Source organism: Vombatus ursinus, unplaced genomic scaffold, assembly GCF_900497805.2.
Source record: "Vombatus ursinus unplaced genomic scaffold, bare-nosed wombat genome assembly UNPS02014839.1, whole genome shotgun sequence".
NCBI lineage: Eukaryota > Metazoa > Chordata > Mammalia > Diprotodontia > Vombatidae > Vombatus > Vombatus ursinus.
In genome coordinates this window covers 5,190,037-5,204,546 of record NW_020954617.1, presented here as the reverse complement: position 1 = coordinate 5,204,546, position 14,510 = coordinate 5,190,037, and the positions used below count along the sequence as shown (strand labels likewise).

Sequence of the window (14,510 nt, the reverse complement as noted above, 5' to 3'; positions counted from 1 at the left end):
TTTTTTCTCCCAGTTTCATTTCCCTTCTAATTTTAGGTGAATTGGTTTTGTTTGTGCACAAATGCTTTAATTTTATGTAATTGAAATTGTCCATTTTACCTCCTGTGAGTCTTTCTATCTCATCTGGTCGTGAACTCTTTTCCTTATCCATATACCTGACAGGTAATTTTCACCATGCTCTTCTAATTTGTTTATGATGTGGCCCTTGATGTTTATATCATGTGCTCATTTGAAGCTTATCTTAGTATGTGATATGACATATTGCTCTCTATAACATCTCTGACAAATTTCCACCAGATTGTTTTATGGTTTTCCCAGCAGTTTTTGTTAAATTGTGAGTTTTTACTGCCAATATCTGGGATCTTTAGGTTTGCTAAATTCTAGGCCACTGTGCTTGTTTCCTTTTGTATATTGTGTACCAAATCTGTACGACTGATTGACCTTTCTATCTTTTAACCAGTGCTAGATCTTTTTGATAATTACTACTTTGCAGTAGAGTTTGAGATCTGGTATTTCTAGGCCCCTTTCCTTCTCACTTTTTTTCATTATTTTCTTTGAGGATGTTGACATTTTGTTCTTCCAAAGGAATTTTGTTATTTTTTCTAAATCTATAAAGTAATCCTTTGATTCCTCATTTTCTACAATTGCTGTCCTGGAACAGGCCCTCATTACCTGATTATATTACCTCATTACCTGAACTATTGCAATCCCCTTTTTATGGTTCTTCCTGCCTCTGCTCACTTCTTCCAGGCTATCTTCCATACCAGTGCCAGGTAATCAAGAGACATTTATGATGTACCTGGCATTATCCTAGGCACCTTGAGTACAAAACCAAAAATGAAACAATCTCTGTCCTGTCACAAATAAAAGGAGGGGGAGACAGCATGTGCGTGTTAAAATATGTCTAAAATGAATGTACATCACTTCCTATAATTTATTCTGCCCTTTTGCAACCAAAGTTACAGACTTCTGCTTTTGTTATTACTTGAGACTTCTGTGAAGATAATTTATGAAGAATAGCAAGAAGAAAAAAAACCCAAAAGTCAGAAGATAGTCTCTGGACCAAGGAGACCATTTCTTTCAAATTCTCAAATAGTAAACAATATGAGAAAGTATAGGCATCAACCAGATGTACAAAGAATGGAGAGAATGGGGAGAGAGAAAATAAAGTGTGTCTCAGTATGGAATGCTTTCTGAGACATACATTTGGACTGTTCTGTGTGAAATAATTGTGTGCAGAGTTTATGGTAGCTTCTTAAGGAGAAAAAGTCAAACTTTGTAGATTTGTATTAAAACCCATTTTCTCCATTCCTGGAAGGGTGTGCACAGCTGGGGAAATATGGAATTTTAACATTGTGTTGAAATATTAGAAAACAAATAATGGTTTCCAACATTTCTAAATCTTATCTAGAAAAATAAAGGATTTGGAACTATTTTCTCTTCTTTCAGTAAGCTTGTAAACATCTTGTGTTTTAAGTCTGGAGGTTTATTATTTTGAAACTTTGGTTATTTTTCAGAATTTCCACCAAAATCTGAATTTCCTAGCAGCCTCAATCAGATAAAATTGATAAATTCAGTTGCAATCAGATAAAATAGCTATTTGAGAGGCATTTCAGACAATGCAGGTATACAGGTTCTTGCATTTGTGATTGGTTACTCTCACATGACTTTTGATTGTTTTTCATAGAAACCTGTCCTTTGACTCAGAAGAAGAAGATCTGGGGGAGATCCTCCAGCAATTTGGAGACCTTAAGTATGTTCGTATTGTCCTACACAGAGACACAGAGCATTCCAAAGGTAACTATTGGCAGCCAGTTGGGCCCCTAAGAGGTACTGCTGCTGTTGCTATTAAACATATTCAACTTTGATTGAATATCTGCTATGTTCAGGGTATGTACAAGTTGCTGAAGGAAGTGTAAAGAAAAGAAGGTCAGATCTTTACCTAACTCAGTGATCTTTTAGGGTAGTGTCATTTAAGATCTTTTACTAAAATCACATCTTAAAATTTTATTTTGGTAGCATGTTCTATATGACATAACCCTACAAAATATAATTTTAATAGAATATTTTACATGAGAACATAAAAAGTGCTATTATTTGTCAGATTAGTGGTTTAGTCCAAGTTCTTTTTTTTTGTTTTTGTTTTTTTGTTTGTTTTTGGTTGGTCAATGGGGTTAAGTGACTTGCCCAGGGTCACACAGCTAGTAAGTGTTGTGTGTCTGAGGCCAGATTTGAACTCAGATCCTTCTGACTCCAAAGCCAGTGCTCTATCCACTGTGCCACCTAGCTGCCCCTGTGTTCTGCCTTTAACAGAGATACCAACGGACTTTTTGTGGTTGCTGTTCATGAAACTCATTTGGTATTCATTACAGCCCCAGTTGCCTATTAATAACCTATGAAGGGGATCTCATCCCTAGTTTTGTCTTTCTGCACTGGATTTCTTAGTGTAACATATTTAATAGATTGCCATTATTCCCATTAGTTGAAAATAAAGAAATATCTCCCGTATTTTGAGACTTTAGTTGGTAATTTCATCTCTGTGGGTTCCCTGTCTGGTGATGCAGATCAAAACCCATTCAGATCTTCTCATTATTCTTTGAGATTCTTGTCCAGGTCTTACTCCACTTCCGTGGAATATCTAACTAGTACAGTGGAAGCCTTCTTCTATGTCAGGGACCCTTGGCCTTTTTTGCATCCAGGAACCCTTCGACAGTCTGGTAAAACTTATAGATCTCTTCTCAGAATAATGTTTTTAAATGTGTAAAATCAAATATGTTGTATTGGGAAAAAGAAACCAAAGGTTATTGAACATTAAGATGCAATTTTTTTTCCATCCAAGTTCGTGAACCTCCTGAAATCTGTCAATGGACCCCAGGTTAAGAGTTCCAACTGTAGATCTTTTAATACTTTGTAGATCTTAGTGCAGCCTTCAGGTAGTCTGTTAATCCCTGGATCTCACCACATTACCAACTTTCCTCCTTTTCTGGTCATATATATCCTTGTCAATAGCTTTTCACTCCTTGTGCTTAAGCAGTTGTCATTAATGTGCTGCCCATTGTGCTTCTGTCCCTTGCCCCTTCTAGTCACCTAATGTTTTGATTCTGAAGAGATTCTGATGTGATTCATCATGGATGTAGAATCATCAGGAGAATATTGGTGTTGAAAATATGGGCTGTTTTGTCAGAGAGCAGCTTAGGATCATTGAAAGTGCTATATGACTTCTGAAATGCAAGCTCTTTTCCTTCAATTTGGAGCTTAGTCATTGTTCAATGGTAATTCATGGAAGAATGGGAAAAAATGGCATCTCCTACACATTTTAAAAAAATTTTTTATCGTTGCTTTTTATCTTTTATATCACAGTTATTTCCTAACATTCCATGGCCATAGAACCCTCCCTTTTAACAAAGAAAAACAGTTAAACGTTGGTCTGGTGTGCCAGTGTATACAACATTCTGTAGTCCCTGCTTCTCTGTTGAGAAGAGGAAAGTATGTTTCATTGTCTGTCTTCTGTGAATAAGACAGGTCATTGCTTTTAATCTGAGTCCATCTGCCTTTGAGAGTTGTTTTCACTGACATTATAATTACTATGTATATTGTTCTTCTGGTTCTGCTTTCTTCCTAAATCAGTTCATATAAATATTCCCATTTTTCTCTGAATTCCTCATATTTGTCATTTTTTATGACATGATAATTCAGTATGTTCAAATACTCCTATTTATTCTCCAATTCAATTCAATTCAGCAAGAATTTTTTAAAGTACCTACTACTTGCAAGGCCCTTTGCTCATGTGGAGAAGCAAAGACAAAAGAAAAACAATCTCTTGTCCTCACGGACAGAGTTGGGGGGATACAGCATGTAAACAGCGAAGTCTGTGTGATTATTTGAAGAGGGAAGGAGCACTTACTAGAGGGGTCAGGAAAGGTATCCAACACGAGATGGCTGAATTTTGAAAGAAACCAGGGGTTTTAGGAGCTGGAGGGATGCAGGCCTGTTCAATGGCATAGAATTGGGAAATGGAATGTTAAGTTTTGGAAACAGCAGATAGGTCAGTTTGGCCAGAATGTAGTGGGTAAGGGGGAATAATGTGAAATAAGCTTGGAAAACTGGGCTGGAGACAAAATTTGAAGAGCCTTAATCTCCAACCGAAGATTTTGTATTTTATCTAAGGGTCCCCAGGGAGTCATGAAGAGGATCAGGGTAGTGACATGGTCAAACTTTTTTAGGAAGATTATTTTGGTGAGCCCAGTCAGGAGATTATGGTAAGAGTCCAGGTTAGATGGGATGGAGATCTTCTGTAGGAAGTTGTGAATGAAGAGGAAGAAGAATTTGCAAGATAAATCTGAAGACAGAATTGATAAGACTTGGCAACTGATAGGATATAATGGGGATTAAGAAAGGAAAAGGAGAGAAGGGAGAGAGTTGAGAACGACTCCAGGGTTACCCTGAGTGAGTGTAAGAAAAGTAGTTCTGTCTGTAGAAGTTTGGAAGAGGATCAGGTTTGGGGGAAAGTTCTGTTTTCAGTATGTTGAGTTTGGGACACCTATGGGATATCCAGCATGAGATGTCCACTATACAGTTGATAGGACTATAGTTTCAAAGAGACATTAGGGCTGGCTTTAATCTGGGTATTGTATACTTCAGGATGATAATTAAACAAATGGTTGTTGGTTATATTACCAGGAGAAAAAATGTAGAAGGAAAAAAGAAGGCAACCAAGGCCAGAACCACCAGCTCAGTTGGTAATTAAGTGATTTTGGTCCTATGCTTGTCCTAAACTTGGTTACATACAGATCACCTGGGGAACATCAGCTAATTTCTTTTTTTTTTTTTTTAATTTTTTTTTTCATCAGCTAATTTCAGATATGACTTTGGGCATGCAGGTTGTTGATTTATAAACATTTAAGGAATTATACCAGAAAATCAGGATCACCTTTCTTGGCTCAGACTTTAGACTGTGCGGGCCCAACCAACCTGCCTTGGAAATGGAACAACCTAAAATATTTTTAATGCAAAAATTGATAAGAAGGTGTGTCATGCAATAGACAACCAGAAAGAAATGTAAGATACATTTTTTTGTTTGTGTCTATCTAAATTTCAAAAGTGATGGAGAACTCATACATCTATGTTTGGCCATTGCCCGGCTACCTTCTGTGAGAAAGGAAAATGACAGGATGGCTTGGTTGTAAGTAACTTTAGGGATGCTGCATCCCAGCACTTCATTCTGTGTGCCAGAGTGAAGACAACAACATGGTATAGGAGCAAAGAAAGTTTTTTTTAAGCCAACCTGGATAAGCCAGCAGTTCTCTGGATGGAGAATGTTGGATTTAGTCTTTAACATTTGTAAAAATGATCTGGAAGAGAAAGTGCACATAAAAATACTTAAGCAGATGGCACTCATCTCTTCGAGGTAGTATGATGTCTCATCAAAAGGCATGGATTGTAGGAAGATCTCATCAGGTTGTGTGAGTAGGCAGGCAGAAAAGTAGCAGATGAACTTCAGTGTTGGCAAGCGAAAAAATGCCATTTTGAGAAAAAATAATTTGAGTTATACCTATTAAGATAATTAGTTTTGAGCTATCAGCTACACCTTAGCAGAGGGATCTTTTCTTCATTGTAGATTGTTCTCTAAAGATAATCTTCTACCCAGAATATTCCTGTAACCAAAAAGGTCAAAAAAATCCGGAGGAATGTTAGAAATAAAACAGAAAGGATTATTTCACTTGCAGAAAGATAATGAAGTTCAAGAAAGTCACTGGGAAGCAGGTGCCTACTGTATTAAGTTTTTTGTTTTTTTGTTTTTATTCTTAGTTGTATGTAGGTTTATCAAAAGATAAGGCTTTGAATAGCATGGTGTCTCCAAATCAGAGAATACTAGAACAGGGAAGCCACACCCTGCTACCTTGAGGCGAATCGGGGGTAGGGGGTTGGGGGGGATGTGTACTCTATATCAGTTGCTAATCTTTTGCTATTTATGACAGGCAAAACAGGGTAGCCAAAGTAGCATGTCAAAACATGTACCAGGTGACTGCCACTACCTTGACTTTGCTTCTCCTCAGAACCTAGTAGTGACAGTCCAGGACCCCTTGCCCAAGAGCCCTGGGAATTACAGGGCCCTTCAGTTCACTAGCCTTTCATCAGCCTGGCACCTGCCACCCTGTGGAGAAAAAGCCTGACAGCTCCCTCTGTAGATGCTGCAGCCCCTGTCTTCTCAGTAGCCACTGATACTGAAGACCCAGAGACCCTGGCTCTGTCAAATGGTTAAATGCTGGAAATGAATCTGGGTTTAATCATTGGAAAGAACACTAAAGAAGATGCATTACTGTCTGCTGTGCTACCTAAGCATCAAATGAGATAATATTTGTAAAGTGCTTGACCAATGCCTGACACATAATGGGTGCTGAGGAAATGCTTATTTTCTCCCTGGCCCCTGCCTTCCAGCCTTTTCATCTGACTTGAAGCTGAACCTTTCTCTCTGTGTTGCCTTCCTGTTAGCATGTGAGCTACTTGAGAGCAGGCATTGTCTTGCTTTTCTGTGTATCCCCAGTGCTATACAAAATGCTTTACTCATATTAAGTTCTTAATAAATGCCTCTTTAGTCATTTATTCATTGAAAAAGAGAGTTTGAACATAAGTGAAGGGAGCACTAATTTACATAGCAGAATCCCTATATTCAGTCACTAATGTGATCTAAAGTTTTTCTGATGTCTTCCAGTTCAGAAAGAGGCAATTGGTAAGTGGCCCATTAATCTCACTCTTTCAGAATGATGGAATTAGCAATATATGAATCCTGAAAGCAACTTGGAATTATTTACAAAAACTACTAAGCTGTTCTACATACCCTTTGACCTATCAGTCCTCTCTTGGGCATATACCCCAAGGAGGTCAGAAACAGAAAGAAAGTTCTATATATACACCAGAATATTCATGGCAATACTATCTATGGTGGCAAAAAACTGGAAACAAAGTGGGTAGCCCTTCCTTGTGTCCCTCAGGCCATCTGCTTACACTTGGCAGTACTGAGAAGTAGATCTCTTATTGGAGAAGAGGCTGGTCAGTGGGAGCAGAGAAGGAAAGATGGGACAAAGGCCCGAGCTCTGCAAGGGGATGTGTCATGAGAGGCATCACTGACTCAGTTCACTTCGGCCTCCACAGGATATTGGGCTTGACTTCTTGATGTGCCCAGGAAGACGTTTCATTTCTGTTTCTCTCCAGGTTGTGCATTTGCCCAGTTCATGACTCAGGAAGCAGCTCAGGCGTGTCTTGCAGCAGCTTCTGCAGAGACTGAGGTAAGACATTTTCCTTGACCTATAATTTTTGCCATAGTGATTTCCATAGCAAAATCTGATAGGGTCAATAACTTTGATTAGTGTCAACTCTTGATTATCTACAAGAAGATTTAATTCAGCAAACATTTGTTAAACATTGAGGTGTAGTGGGTAAGAAAGCTGACCTGAGAGCCAGGAAGACATTGGGTTCAGGTGCTGCCTCTGAAACATTGACTGTGTGACTGAGCACATCACTTACCCTTGCAGCTTTCTAATAGGTTACAGATGAGTTGCTAAACTTCATCCGTGGTGAGAGTTTCCACATGTACATAGATGAAATCAAAACAACTGTAATAATAAGTAGGATTCGAGGGACTTATAGTCTAATGGAGGGGAAAGGAAAGGGTTAAAATAGATGCAGAAATATCTAGAATACAAAGTTGTCTAGGCAAAAGTGCTATGACGAATTTTGAAGAGAGAGCTTTCATTTGGGGTGGAGAGGTAGAGAAAATTTCATGGTACTTCAACACTGGAATTGAAGGGAGAAGCATTACTTTTTTCAAGTTTGGAAGATGGCATACATAAAAGCAGATGATCCACTTGGGGAGGTGTCATCAGTCAGCAACATGCTTAGTCTAGAAAAGAGTTGGTGCCAGGTATAGGTGGGACTATGTTCTGAAGGCATTCCAAAGCTGGATGATTATTTTGTATTGCCGTGATTCTCTTCTCTTTAATGAAGTGTATCCTCATTTGTTGTTACAGTAGCTTTGCCTGTAGTACTAAGTATTTGCCAGTTTACAATGTCCTTACCAATTTGGTTCTGCCTTCTGGACCATTTAGATAGCTGGGGGCTATTCAGAGTCAGTAGTAAGCAGTGGTTTGCTATATGCAAGGCTGTATTTGTCATTAGCTCTTAGTCTAGAAAATAGTACACATTAAAAGGTACACCTTGTTACCACCAGACCAGAATATCCTAAATTTGCATTTCAGATAGAAAGATTTGGATTGCCCTTTCACTGTATTGCTTGTTAAATGCTTCGTTGCTTCCTGTCTGTGTCTACCTGCCTAGATGAAGAGATAGAGGATATGTTTTATTGCAGGATGGAGGGCTAAAGCTGGATGGCCGGAAGCTCAAGGTGGATTTGGCTGTGACCCGGGATGAAGCTGAAAAATTGCGAAGCAAGAATATAAAGAAGCAAACTGGAACCCGGAACCTCTATCTGGCCAGAGAAGGCTGTGAGTAAGGGGAGACGTTGTGTGCAGCTTCCCGGTCCAGGAGAATGCCGTATCTGCAGTGGGCCTTCAGAGAACCTTTTAGTCGATGCATTTTCACAGCTGCATTCTCATGTCTCAGAAGAGATTTGGCAATGATGTATTCTGGGCACAATTTTGCATTAAAACAAAAAACTATTTCTATTACATGAAGGGATTCATATGGTGCTATTATATGATTTCTAAAATTTCTTTCAGGTTCTAAATCCAGTGACTTTCAGGCACTATTCATATTATTCAATTCAAAAACTTTTATTAAGCACCTTTTATATGTTATTCTAGCTTTGCGGATAGTTAGCTTTGATTAATGAGGAAAGGACTTTGTATGTTGTGGAAGAGCCAGGTCCTGGTATCTGCTTTGTGAATCTGCATTTAAACATTTCACCGGAGGGTGGGCAGGAGTAAAGAGGGAGAAGGAAACTCGAACCAGGAATCTTATCTCCTTGTCACCGTTTCTGCTAGAAGCTTTGGTGTGGGACTCTAGTTTCGAACCAGTTGCTGACATGATCGTTTTGGATTCTTGATTCTTCCCTTTTTTGTTGTTTTTAGCTTGGATCTGTGATTTTATCAGTTTAGGGAAGCTCTCAGTATGGAAACTGCCTCTTTTCATGCAGATCAGCAGTTCACCTGTAACTTCAGGTCTCAATTTCCTGAGGGCATTTAGAATTTTTGTGTTTCCTGCAGTCACACAGCTACTGTGTGTGTGTCACTGGCAGAATTTGACCCTTAGGCTTCCTGACTCAGCTGGCCCTCCTTGTCTTGAACTCTGCTACTTCTCATTATTACACAGGTAATGGAAAGTTGTCTCTAAAAAGCCAAAAAACAATATTCCTAACAGCAGATCACCACAAGCAAAATTATGGAGCCCTCAGAAAAAGCCAGACCTATTCCCAATGCCATGTTCTCCAAAGCCATGGTTTGGATTTTTCAGAAAGTTTTATCCTCCGTTCTTTAATATTATCTGCTCTTGTTAGCTCCATAGTTGGATATCTTCATGTATGGGTTTTGCTTATCTGCTTAGAGTTCGGGTGAAGACTAGCTACAAATTGACTTATTTGTGTACATGTTGTATTCTTCCTAATATAAGCTCCTCGGGGACAGAGATTATTTCATTTTTATCTTTGAATCCTCAGAGCTTGGCACAATACCTTGCACACAGAAAGCCCTTAATAAGTGTTGTTGAGTTTAACTTAATTGAATGTGTCACTGTCTCACTCTGTAGGTGATAACTCCATGTCAGGGGCTAGAGAAGTTTGCCTGGTAGCTGTCTGGGCAGTACAAATCATTGAGCACTACTTCCAGGCCTCTCCATCTAACATCCTCCATACATGTTCAACCCCTTTGTAAAAACAAAATGTTCAATGCTTTAGACTTGGGGGCAGTTCTGAGTTCAGAGAATTGTAGCCTTTTTCTGGGCTGTACTGCTGTGTCCTGACCAGCAAGTCTCTCTGGGTCTTGAATGCAGTTTGCATCATTCAGAAAACATTCCTCTGATTGCTCAGTGAAAACTCCCTTGGTGACCCCCTGGCCTTTTGCCCACTTTTTTGCAGTGATCCGTGCTGGGACGAAAGCTGCAGAAGGTCTGAGTGCTGCCGATATCGCCAAGAGAGAACGGGTAAGTTTACCCAGAGCCAGGACAGCTTTTAGGTGCTGGCAATCAGAAAGTGTTTGAGTGCTTACTATGTTCTTAGCACTTTAGGGTATTAAAGAGGTGAGTATAAGGTAGTCCCTAACTACAAGGGGCTGGCAATCTAGTTCAGATAAGGCATATATGTAAACCATTTAATAGGACAAGTATTTTATTTATATATTACATGTATCAGCATTATACTGCATCTGAAATGTTTGGGATTTCATTGGTGTCTCTTTTCTCTCTACCAGTGCAGGTTACAGTTATGAAGTTTTACTTTAATTATGTGATCTCTACAGGCTGCTATGACTGGAAAAATTCATCACCTAATGGCTTCCCTAGGACATAACCAGGATTATTCTTTGCATAACCTTCAAGAACCTAGGGTTGTTTCTTCACCTTGATGAATCATTAGAGTAGGTCTTTAGTGGAGGGCCAGTTTTATATCTTAATATAACAAAGTACTGAATTGTGTAGTACAGAGAGTAGGAAAATGTATAATCAGATTCTAATTATGTAATACAGATAATAAGTGCAAAAGGAATTAGAGAAGATAGATATCGGTGTGGGCTGGAATCATCAGGGAAAGCTACTTGGAAGATGTGGGTCTTTGAACTAGGTTTGAAATCTTGGTATTACAGTCACTAAAATAGTATGAGTTGGCAACTGTTCGGATGTGTGAGGTAAAGGAATGTGAGGAGTTGAGGCTTAAAACTTGATGTTATGAACCTAGGAAGCTAGAAGTATCATGTTGCCCTCAACAGAAATGGTAAAGTTTGGTAGAAGTTTAGTAGGAAGGATGAGTTCTGTAGTACACAAAGGTAGGATTTGAACCCATGCCCTTTGACTCCAAATCCAGTGCTCTTTTTACTACCCAGCTATACTAGTGTTCAGCTCAAAGCTTTCCATTATGCCTACAGGTCTATCCTAGGCGGTATTTCAGTGGTGTGCTAGAGCCATCTCATACTTGTTCACTAGAGCTGATTGTTAAAATTTCAGTATGAGCATTTACACCTTAGAAATTAGCAAACGCTACAAGTCAGGGCTTGATTTATTGTTTTTTTGGTTCTAGACTTAAGAAAGTGATGGAGAAAATATTAATAATGCAGATTAAATTGGAAGTGTGTTGTCATGTATTTTTTCTTTCTTAGAGAGACAGTTGTTAAACATTTACCGTAATCCTGTATATTATGCTCTACTTTGCTGAAATCAAGATATATTGCGTTCATGATATTCTCCACATGTAGTCTAGTGACCCAATCCAGAAAAAAAAAAAAGAAATTAATCTGTCATGACTTGTTTTTAAGGAGCTCATGCTAATTTCTGATCCTGTCTTCCCTTTCCCATTTTGTCTTCCCTTTCTGAGTGCTTTATAGACTCTCCCTTTAGTAACCCATTCTAGAGTTTCATCAGGAATTTATATTGTAGGCCTGTAATTTGAAGTATCCACCTTCTTCCCCTTTTTGAAAATTAGAACAACATTTGAAGAATGAATGGAGTATACATGGGCAGAAGTGATGTCTCTTTCTTCATTTCCCTTCATCACTCTCTTATCACTCTGCATTGGCTGTGGGGCCATAGAAATGTGACTGGATTTTTGAGTTGCTCGTGAGATGATGTGATTTAGGAGGTTATTTACTTAGCTGAGTGAGCTTGAGCAAGTCACTATATCACTTAATAAGCATTTATTAAGCTCCCACTCTGTCAGCAGCTGTGCTTGGTGCTGGGGAACAGTCCTTGCCAGGGAGGAGGGAAAGGGGAAGTAGGCAGCATGTCCATATATACGAATGTGCAGAAATTTAGGTACTTTTGGTGGGGAGGGCACCAACAACGGGGGCAGCAGGAAGGGCTTCCTGCAGAAGGTGGCGTTGTAGCTGAGTTGTGAGGGAAATGAGATTCTAAGAGGTGGAGGTGAGAAAGGAGTGTATTCTAGGCATGGGAGGACAACCAGTGCAAAAGCATGGGAAAGGAAAATGAAGTGGTGTATATGAGACCAGCAAGAAGGCCAGTTTGCCAGGGCTGCTGAGTGCAGGAAGGAGAGTAATATATGACAGAATTGGAAAGGTAGGTTGGGACGGTTGTGAAGGTCTTTAAAAACCCAAAAGAGGAGTTTATATTTCATCCTAGAAAGCACACTGGAAAGTGGCCAGGATCCAAAAAAAGATCTCAGTATGCTAATAGTCTGAATGTTATAAGCTGAAAATCAATCGGGAAAATGTAAAGTCTTACACTTGAGTAAAAAAAAATCAGTTTCACCAAGTATAAGATAATATGGTGTAGTTAGCTCTTCTCAGAAAGATCTCGGGGTTTTAGTGGAATGCACATTCAGTGTGAGTCAGTGATATGGCAGCCAAAAAAGCTAATTCAGTCTTGGGCTAAATTCAGAGAGGCAGGTCTTTTTAGGAGCAAGGGGGTACTAATCCCACTGTATTTTGCACCCATCAGATCTCATCTGGAGTATTTTGGAGTACTACAGTTTAAGAGAGTGTTTGGAGGTCAGCATCCAGGATGGCCAAGGGCCCTGGATTCATATCACAAAGGAGATTGGTTGAAGAACCGGGAATATTTAGCTTTGGAGAAGAGAAGTCTCTGGGGCACATGATAGTGTTTTTGTATTTGTATTTGTATTTGTATTTGTATTTGTATTTGAAGGGCTATCATTTGGAAGAGACATAAGACATGTTCTGTTTAGACTTAGAAAGAAAACCAAGAACAATAGGCAGAAGTGGAGAAGAGGCAAATGTAGTCTTGGTATCAGTAAAAGCTTCCTAATATTTAGAGCTGTCCAAAAGTACAGTAGCTGCTTCCAGAGGTGGCGCCTTCCTCCTTCCTGGAGGTCTTCATGCAGAGTGTGGGTGACCACTTGTCAGTTATGCTGTGGTGTTGAATTCCTTTCAGCACTGGGAAGGTCCCTTCCAGCTTTCAAATCCGGTGATTGTACAGAAGGAGCCAATGGAGTTTAGTTAGTAGGGAAATGATGCCATGGTCAGAACTGTGTGTTTAAGGAAAGTCACTTGAGCAGCTCGGTGGAGGGTGAATTTGAGTAACATGAAACTTGAGTCAGGGAGACCAATTAAGAGGCTTTAGGATAGTCTAGATGAGAAAGAGATGAGGGCCTGAAATAGAGTGGAGGCCAAGTGAGGAGAGAGAGATGGGCAGAGTATGGCAGTAGATGCAAGGTTAGGCAACTGATTGAATGTGTCTGGTTAGGAAGAGTGAAGAATCGAGGATATCACCCAGATTGTAAACCTGGAATGTTGGAAGACTAGTACTGCCCTAGACAGAAATTGGGAAGTTTAAAAGAAGGGTGGGTTTGGGAGATAGATAATTTATTTTTTGGCCTTACTGAATTTGAGATTCCTATGAGACATACGGCTTGAGAAATCAAGTGGACAGTTGAAGGAAGGTGATAGGAGCTCAGGAGCAAGCAGTAATCTTTACTCATAGAGTTTGTTTTCTAAAATTCAGTTTTATTTTATTTCCATTTCCACATTCTCTTCCCTCACCCATTGAGAAGCCGAGAAAAACAAAACTTATTACAATTATGTATAGTCTACAAAACAAATTCCCTGCTTAGCCATGTCCAAAAAGAGAGAAAGAAAATAAAAAATGTTTAATCTACTCTCTGTGTCCATCCCCTTTCTATCTGGAGGTGGACAGCATATTTCATCTTGAGTCCTTGGTTGTTTACTGTGTTGCTTAGTGTTCCTGAGTCTTTCAAAGTTCATCATCTATACAGTATTGTTGTTATTATATAAATTGTTCTCCTAGTTCTGCTTCTTTCACTTTACAACAGCTCATACAAATTTCCCCAGGTTTTTCTAAAATCATCCCTTTCATAATTTCTTATAGAATAATTTTCAGCCAAATAATATTCCATCACATTCACAAACCATAACTTGTTCAGTAAAATTTACTTTAAAAAAAGACACAACTGTAGGCGAACTTAAATGGGTATACATGCAGTATCATGAGCCTCAGTCAATACTGCAAAAAGTAATGAGCAAATGTATGAAATTTGGGGTAACATTTACCTGAAGAGACTGTATCTTGTGTAGTCAAGTAGCCATACAGGACAGCTCTGGTGGCATGATTATGGGCACACGCTTTCCTTGGCCTCAAGATGGCAGAGTTGAATTTTCTTAAAGTCTCATCATTTGAGAAGATAACTCATACTTTCAGAACAAACCAGCCAGCATAGCAAAGGGTAGCACAGGTATTTTCCTTGCTTAGCCAGGCTGCATGAAACTGGATTATAGCCAGTCTTTTCCATTTTCCATACACACACACACACACACACACACACACACACACACACACACACACACACACACACACACACA

At 39.2% G+C, this 14,510-nt stretch overlaps 1 protein-coding gene across 2 annotated transcripts in view; it reads left to right on the top strand.

The window, feature by feature from the left end:
• The window catches only part of RBM28 (RNA binding motif protein 28), a 38,684-nt gene that overhangs the window by 15,524 nt on the left and 8,650 nt on the right, over positions 1-14,510 (top strand). For both annotated transcript variants that reach the window (XM_027840197.1, XM_027840196.1), the window contains exons 10-13: positions 1,688-1,797; positions 7,213-7,286; positions 8,366-8,501; positions 10,088-10,152. In XM_027840197.1, the coding sequence (XP_027695998.1) occupies positions 1,688-1,797; positions 7,213-7,286; positions 8,366-8,501; positions 10,088-10,152 (385 nt within the window). The remainder of the gene's footprint in view (positions 1-1,687; positions 1,798-7,212; positions 7,287-8,365; positions 8,502-10,087; positions 10,153-14,510) is intronic.